Source organism: Sinocyclocheilus anshuiensis, unplaced genomic scaffold (genome assembly GCF_001515605.1).
Source record: "Sinocyclocheilus anshuiensis isolate Anshui unplaced genomic scaffold, SAMN03320099.WGS_v1.1 scaffold117, whole genome shotgun sequence".
NCBI classification, from domain to species: Eukaryota; Metazoa; Chordata; class Actinopteri; order Cypriniformes; family Cyprinidae; genus Sinocyclocheilus; species Sinocyclocheilus anshuiensis.
The window spans coordinates 467921-476061 of record NW_015536624.1 but is presented as its reverse complement, the minus strand read 5'-3'; the positions used below and the strand labels follow the sequence as shown (position 1 = coordinate 476061).

At 38.7% G+C, this 8141-nt stretch overlaps 2 protein-coding genes across 2 annotated transcripts in view; one reads left to right on the top strand and one right to left on the bottom strand.

The window, feature by feature from the left end:
• Nucleotides 1-1554, bottom strand: part of LOC107704818 (sperm-tail PG-rich repeat-containing protein 2-like) — a 15427-nt gene extending 13873 nt beyond the window's left edge. Inside the window, exons 1-3 of the mRNA XM_016507848.1 lie at nucleotides 1449-1554; nucleotides 489-598; nucleotides 255-404 (exon numbers count right to left, since the gene is read on the bottom strand). Of these exons, the coding sequence (XP_016363334.1) occupies nucleotides 255-404; nucleotides 489-598; nucleotides 1449-1554 (366 nt within the window). The remainder of the gene's footprint in view (nucleotides 1-254; nucleotides 405-488; nucleotides 599-1448) is intronic.
• Nucleotides 1555-2959: 1405 nt separating this feature from the next.
• Nucleotides 2960-6462, top strand: LOC107704095 (RNA-binding E3 ubiquitin-protein ligase MEX3C-like). Its single transcript, XM_016506943.1, has 3 exons — nucleotides 2960-3018; nucleotides 3146-3657; nucleotides 4862-6462. The coding sequence occupies exons 2-3, from the start codon at nucleotides 3174-3176 to the stop codon at nucleotides 5950-5952; spliced, it is 1575 nt and encodes a 524-aa protein (XP_016362429.1). The 5' UTR covers nucleotides 2960-3018; nucleotides 3146-3173; the 3' UTR covers nucleotides 5953-6462.
• The last annotated feature ends 1679 nt before the right edge of the window (nucleotides 6463-8141 follow it).

Below are 8141 nucleotides of genomic sequence, written 5' to 3'. Positions count from 1 at the left end.
GTATAAATCTCAATTTCGAAAAACTGACCCTTATGACTGGTTTTGTGCTCCAGGGTCACATATAGTATAATTAGTTATATTTTTTATAACAAATATAATTTGCTATAAAATACAATTTATTATAATTTGTTACAAAATATAATTTGTTTTATTGTTACATTTTTAACAACACTTGGATAAATGGTTATATGTAACTTGATATCTCATCATAATAAAAAAATGAGTCCATTTGATAACCCAAACTAATGTCTCACCTTTGGGCTCTTCTCTGGATTGGTTTGTCTTTTCCCTGCAGGTGAAACATCATTTGTAACATTGTACGCTCCCGGTCCCGGCACATCTGACACCACGTCATCAAAGCGCTTGCAGCGATTCTGAAGACTCTTTCCTCCCAAAATGTGATTCTGCAAGATTCCAGTTATAAGTTTGCATTCATCACTGATATTAATTGCTTGCGAGGTGATGTTATAAAAAAAAATGTAATGTACCCTGGTGATGTCACTGTTGTACTGTCCTGGTCCAGGAGAGAGTGGACCACTGCCTGACCCCAGGAACCCAGACTCTCTACTGGACAGCGAGAGGAAGGGGGCATACGAATCTGGAGAAACAGATAGAAATGATAAATAAATACATACATGATACATACATACATAATTCATATTATTCTTAGCAACAATAATAATAAATTAATAAAAAATCCTATATATAGTATATAGTATACTATACAAATGCAGTAGCCTTGTAGATGATCACAGGTGCCCAAACAAATAATAACCAAAAAAGTTTGCATGCACAATCTAATGCCATATGAGAAACTTTTTGAATTCTTTATTCTCCAGTTTTTAGAAAATGCATCTATATACTAGTCCTTTAAATAAAACACTGTATGATCTTAAAAACCTATAGCTTAATGAACAGTGTTGGGGAAAGTTACTTTTAAAAGTAATGGATTAGCGTCATATTCTGAGTTGCATTATTTTTATTCATTTTGAGGAATACTGAATCTGTATGTTGTTTTTTTTGTGAGTGAGTGAGATGAATTAATGCATATTCATATTTATTTTAGAACTACAGTAACATCTCATTTCTCTCAACATGGCGACACCAGAGCTGTCAATAAATTTGAAAAAAATAAGTAACTTGCGTTACTTATTTGAAAAAGTAACTCAGATATTCTCTTGTAAATGAAAAAGTAATGCGTTACTTTACTAGTTACTTGAAAAAGTACTCTGGTTACGTAACTCGCGTTACTTGTAATGCGTTACCCCCAACACTGCTAATGAAACATCAAGAACTCTTCATAGAAAAGAAAAATGGATCTTGGGAAGAAGAAGAAGGCTGCAGAGAAGCACTGAAGAACCTCTGAATACTTCTTAAGAGTAATTTCTGAGCTTCTTGTCAGGTTTAGGTTTTAAAAATGACCATTTCCTGTCAAAAATGAAACTCACCCCTTTTACCGCTCAGAGACCTGCTGATATTATACGATCCTGGTCCAATTTCAGACGTCGTGCCGCTTAATGTCAAATATGTGAACCTGGGAGCTCGATCATACATGCTGATTCATTATTTATATTTTACAACGATGAAACGTGTGTAATTAACTAATGTAACAGTGTGAGAGCAGTGAAGTGTCACTGGAGTGCGTCGCCGCGTTGCCTGGACGTCGGTGTTTATGAATATTAATTAGATGAGCCGCCAGCTACTTAACCTGCTTAATATTAATGAGCTAATTCGTTGCCTGGACACTGAAACGCAGTCACGGGTGGAAAAACACTCAACTATGTAGAGAAAAGTGTTCATTCTCTGCGTCTAACTTCATTCAAACCTCAATAAATAAACAAACAAGCGAACATTTATTCATTTTTTTAACAAGGTTAAACACTAAAATAATAATAATAATGATTAAGTAACGATAAAACGACTTATTTATACACTTTAGATTTTATAAATTTAGGCCTTTATTACTTGCTGAAGTGTATAAAAATTATTAATATAAGTTTATAAATATATTTTATAAATATATATTTATATTTATAAAAAATATATAACATTTATAAATATATAAACTTTATAACTATTATAAGTTATATATATATATTTTTTTTTAAGTACAAACAAATGAGGAAAAACACAAGCAATGTAGGCCTATAGCCTAAATAAAGAAACGAAGAGCCTAATACAGTATTAGCAGCGTCACAGAAAAAGCCTAAAGCAGAAGTTAAATCACAAAACAAATGAGAAACTTGAGGAAATCATATCATTTTATCTTTTAAAAAGTTCCATTCATTTATAGTTCCTCTCTAAAGTATTTTTACAACCAAAATAAATTGAAATGTAAAGTTTTGGCTGCTAAAGAAAAACACGAAATTGGTAAATAAAGAAACCAATGTTATCAGCGTCACGATATTGAATTTCAACAGAAATTTCCTAACAGAAAAAATGCCCAAAGCAGAAGTGAAAGAACAAAACAAGAGAAACTAGAGTAAATTGTATTTATTATATCATTTTTATTATTTTATCATTTAAAAAGAGTCATTGATTTATTATTATAGTTCCTCTAAAATGTTTTATGGCCCAAATAAACAGACATGTAATGTTTTGGCTGCTAAAACGAGATGGTCCTCACTGCAGAACACAAGATCCAGGGGGCGTGGTTGGATCTAGATCCAACGCTTCCCACCTTACATATACTTAAACCTACCCGTCTCCACCCCCTGATCCCTAAACCCACCCATCTCCACCCCTAAACCTACCCGTCTCCACCCCCTGAGCCCTAAACCTATCAATCTCCACCCCCTAGATGTGGATCTAACCACGCCCCCTGGATCCTGTGTTCTGCAGTGAAGGGCTACTGTGGCTAAAACGAAAACTGCACTGTTCATCCGCGCCGGTGCGTGGCGCTGCGGCGGTAGATCGCTGTTCACGAACCTGAGCGAGGATCCCCGAAGAACTGTAAACAAAGAGATTCAGCAGAACAGGGTCACGGAACCACGGTTGCCGCTGCTAAAAACATCAGCTGTAAGTTGAAATACACTGAACACACTTTACGAATCACTTAATCTATTTCTGTACACTTTAATACAGTAACGAGACCGCGGAGAACTCATTGTCGTGGCACTTTTGTTTGTTTATGTGTGTCCCGCAGTGAAAGTAGGACACGTTGTTGGTCGAGCATGCCCAGTAACACGGCTCAACTCCTGGAGTCAGACGATACTGAACCGGACCTCCCGGTACCGGTACAGAACCTGAGCGGGATGAGCCTCCGCGATGAAGAGAGTCCATCAGAACTATATTATACTTCTCATCTGGGTGTCCTGGGTGCGGTTTTAGACCTCCAGCCCTTGTCCCAAACTGGATCAGAGGAGGAAAACACCACCAACACTAACAATAACAACATCATCAGACATGATGCTGATCTGGACCAGCTGAGGGCCCGGGCCCTCACAGCCATGGAGGCCCCGGGGACCGGTGTGCTCTTCCTGGACGGGCCGGGCGAGTCCCAGGGCTATCAGGTTCAGGGGAGCATGATGATGGCGATGATGATGATGCAGGAGGGTGAGAGGTGTGCGCTCAATACCAGGAGGAAGAGCGTTAACACAACAGAGTGCGTGATGGTGCCCACATCTGAGCATGTGGCGGAAATAGTTGGTCGGCAGGGTGGGTTTGTTTGATTGTTAATGTGTCATGTTTGATATTCTAATATTGTGATTCATCGTGTCTCATTTTTCAACAGTGTTCAACAATAAGGAGGCCAGTTGGATTAGTGATTCATATTTGTACTCGCCCTGCTGATATTCTCACAGACCTCACCTCATGAAAAAAATAAAAAAATTATTAATATAGTATATTATATTAATAATACATATATAAGAATATAATGCAATGTAGTATAACCTTTTTATATTATTAATAAAATAATCATATTAATATAATTTTACCTAAATATTTTGTTAGAAAATATATATTTTGTATTTACATTAAAGTGCAAGTTTAGTTACCAGAAAGTTTTACAAAAAAAAAAAAGAAGTTATCCATCTTTTGTAGTAGCCTATATTTCAAAACCTGAATTAACTTTGAACTAGGGTTATTATAGTTAACTCAAACAGAAACTAAAACCTTAAAAAAGCCCATTTCAGTACTCGAGCAAAAATAAATGTTAACTGAAAAAAAGTCAAATATAAAAAAACACGTATTTCAGTTGGCAACATTTCTCATTTTATTTTAGTGTAACTAAAATAACTAACTAGATATACTAAAACTGAAATAAAAAGTCATAAATTAGACAATAAAAATAGACATTGTCTAAATAAATAAAACAAAAACTACTAAAAATGACAAAAAAAAACAATTACTAAAACTTTAACTAAAATTAAAATAGAAATAAAAACTAATTCAAAATATTTGATTTAGTTTTAAAAAAAGTTAAAAGACAAAACCTTATTTATTTTTAATATTAGTAATAAGCCTGATCATTAGTCATAATTATTTGTAATGTGTGTGGGCCAATTTCTCAATATCAGCACATTCATAATGAAACCGTGATGAAAATGGTTTTAATAATATATGCTTGCACTGACCTCATTGAACTGCATGTGTCATGCACACTTATCTGCAATGACGTGATGTTGCTTCACTGTACTGGATGAAAACAAGTTGTGTAATACTAACATGTGAACTAACACACTGACAACCCCTGTTACCATATCAAGTCTGTTAGTATTGACCAATCAGCATCCAAGGCTGCACTAATCACTCCTGAGAAGAGCTCACTTGTCTATGCCTGTGATTGATTGATTGATAGATAGATGTCTTCTTAAGCTAGCGAAGTGTTGACTTGTCTTTGTATTTCTGTTCTCCACAGGTTGCAAAATCAAAGCTCTGAGAGCAAAGACCAACACTTACATCAAAACCCCCGTGAGAGGAGAGGAGCCCGTGTTTGTAGTGACCGGCCGGAAGGAGGACGTCATCACGGCCAAGCGTGAGATTCTGTCCGCGGCCGAGCATTTTTCCCTCATCCGGGCGTCTCGGAACAAAGTGGCACCGACAAACAGCATTCCTTGCCATCCGGGACAGACCACCATCCAGGTTCGGGTGCCGTATCGAATGGTAGGGCTCGTGGTGGGGCCGAAAGGAGTGACTATCAAGAGGATCCAGCAGCAAACCCACACCTACATCGTCACGCCAAGCCGTGACAATGAACCGGTGTTTGAGGTGACCGGGATGCCCGAGAATGTAGACCGAGCCCGAGAGGAGATCGAGTCTCATATTGTGACGCGTACCGCAGGAAGCGTGGACACCACTGTGGACGATGATGATTTCCACTACAACGGCACCGACGTTGGTTTCGAGTCGGGCGGCAACGGAGCCTGGCTCTTCTCCGACGGCGTTTCAAACTTCCACAGCAACGCTGCGGGCTATCGCAACGACAGCTCCAGCTCGCTCGGAAGCAACTCTAGCGAGTCCTACTACAGCGGGAAAGGCAGCGCAGTGGCAGATCTCAGTCCCGGCAGCAGCGGAGGCACATTCTGGTTTGGTGATTCCCAGTTGCCTTTGGGATCCGAAGATCCTGTGGGATACGATGGGCTAACGATGACGGCGCCATCCGCCAATCCATCATTGTGGAGCGCTCTCGAGCAGGGAGGAGCGAGTTTGCCCACTACGCCGAGGCTCTCTCCGTCCATTCTGGCCCGTCTGTCTCCGTCTCTTCCGGAGGATCATCCGCTGGTTCGGTTAGTGCAGGAGAATTCCCAGAGCCTCCCGGCCTTTGATTCCGTGTTTTCCCCGTCTAGCGACAGCACAGGCTCCAGCTCTCCGCTGGATGTGCGCACTTACCCCAAACACAGCCAAGTTCCTGCGTGTGTACGCTGCGGAGACAACGTGGCGGCGCTTGTCCTGGGCGGGCAAAACCTCATTTGTTTGGAGTGTTCCAACTCCATCCTGCAAAACGCATAGAGAGAGGAAAAAAATTGGGATGGGGAGGAGTAAACTGGGTTAATTTTTTACATTGAAATACTTCTTCCTTATTACGTTGAAATAAGGTTTTTGATTAATAACCACCGTTGAGTTCATCTCAAAGATTTGCGTTTAGTTGTCGCGTCGTTCTTGCGGCGAGCGGTGCTGGGGTTTAGCAGTGCTAAATTGCCTTCACTTGTGTTTTTTGTTGTTTTGTTTTCAAAGTATCGACTTGTTTGTTTACATTTCCATGTGCCTGATTCCATGAAGGTGGTGGTGTGGATTGGCGATGTTGCTGCGAAAGCATCTGTGGTCTTTAGTTTCTGTTTCACAACACTAGAGTCGAGCAGTACGCGATCATAAAGAGCCGTCCTGAACGCCACCTAAGGACCACTTTGAGCATCTCCGTACGCAATACGAAATTGAAGGGCATTGCTTGTCCTCATTATAGGAATAGTTAAATAAAATTTGCTGAAAATGTACTCACCCTCAGGCCATCCAAGATGGATGAGTTTGTTTTTTCATTAGAACAGATTTGGAGAAATTTAACATTACTTCACTTGCTCCCCAATGGAGAAAGCAATATTATGGATAGCGGACCCTTATTTTAGACGGTTTGAAGTTAAAACATCTTAATGATGGATTTGTTTCTTACAAACATGCAACTCTTCACAAGATGTTAACTGATGGACTGGAGTGGTGTGGATTTTTTGTGGATTATTGTGATGTTTTTATCAGCTGTTTGGAGTCTCATTCTGACGGCACCCATTCACTACAGAGCATCCATTGGTGAGCAAGTGATGCAATGCTACATTTCTCTATATCTGTTCTGATGAAGAAACAAAATCATCTACATCTTGGATGGCCTGAAGGTGACAACATTTTCAATTTCAGGTGAAGTATTTCTTTAAACGCGAGCAAAATGAATTTGAGTGAATGAATTGCTCATGAATCAGTTCGTGCATAAATTGCCGTGTTAAACTGTCAAATTACATGCAGGTAGTTTTTAGATAAATTTAAACATTGCCTGTGTTTCAAACCAATTTCACATTCAATTAAATGTTTCCATCCACATATTTGTATGCAAAATTTGGGATGAAAAAGTTACATAGTGCTGCTTTAAGGAGAAAATACTCAGCAATGGTGTTGATAAATGGATTGGCACATGGTTCTTCTAAAAGCATATTAAAAACACCACATAGACAAATAAACAACATAAAAAAAACTTGATTTTCACCACAGGGGGACTTTAAATAAAGATGCATGTGTGTGTATTTATATACACAGAACACATATATTATGTAAACAAAAACTTTTATTTTGGATGCGATTAATCGTGATTAATCGTTTGACAGCACTAGATGGAAGTGCCAAGATGTGCAATAAAATAAATAAATAATGCACATTGAAAATGTCATGCTCGATCGAGGTGTCTTCAATTCCTGGATGTGCAATACTAAAGTCAGCACACAATTGCTTTCCCAAACATCAGGCTTCCCCAAAAGCACCAACTTTTTATTTTAATACTCATTTTTCCAGGAGTGAAGAATTTATTCTCTTGAACGCATGGTGTTTCATTCTCAAATGTGTTATGCGATATTCCAATGTTTCACACAAGTATAATTCACAACTTTTGATGGAAACATTAACTAGAGTGAACTGTTTCACACACAAGGCCCTTTTTCGTAGGTTACAGTATGTGTTTGACTCCTCTCTTTGCCTTAAATGAATGGGTCCTGCCAGGACATCGCACGGTGTCGTACCGAGAGGAGCGGGTTGTTTAGGACCTGAGAGGAGTGATTTTGTCAAAGATAACATGGTATAAACTTTTCAAAGTGTAGATTAACACGGCTACTTGCGCCTGTTTACTTTGTGCAAACACCACTAAACTCAAAGAAACTAAGGCATCGGAGATCCATAACCTCTCAAGATTCACCATGAAAGTTTATTTTTTTGTTTTTTTACAATTTTGTTGTATTTCTGTAGTTTATATTTCATATTCAAATACATATTAAGATTTAAGATATATATTAAGACTATCTGGCGAGCAGTCGGCTGCCGTAAGTATTAGCTTGTAGAGTATTGATGTGAATTACTATAGAGCAGGAAAGAGCACACCTGCATGTTTTATTATCTAACGATTCCTAAACTGCAACAAAAAAGCCAAGGATCCAATATAGATGTGTGTA

What these genes read in the sequence shown, in the direction of transcription:
- LOC107704095 (XM_016506943.1), top strand. Translation starts at nt 3,174, where the DNA reads ATGCCCAGTAACACGGCTCAACTCCTGGAGTCAGACGATACTGAACCG. An exon ending in GGAAATAGTTGGTCGGCAGG is followed by an intron (nt 3,658 to 4,861) that starts GTGGGTTTGTTT and finishes TGTTCTCCACAG; the next exon opens with GTTGCAAAATCAAAGCTCTG.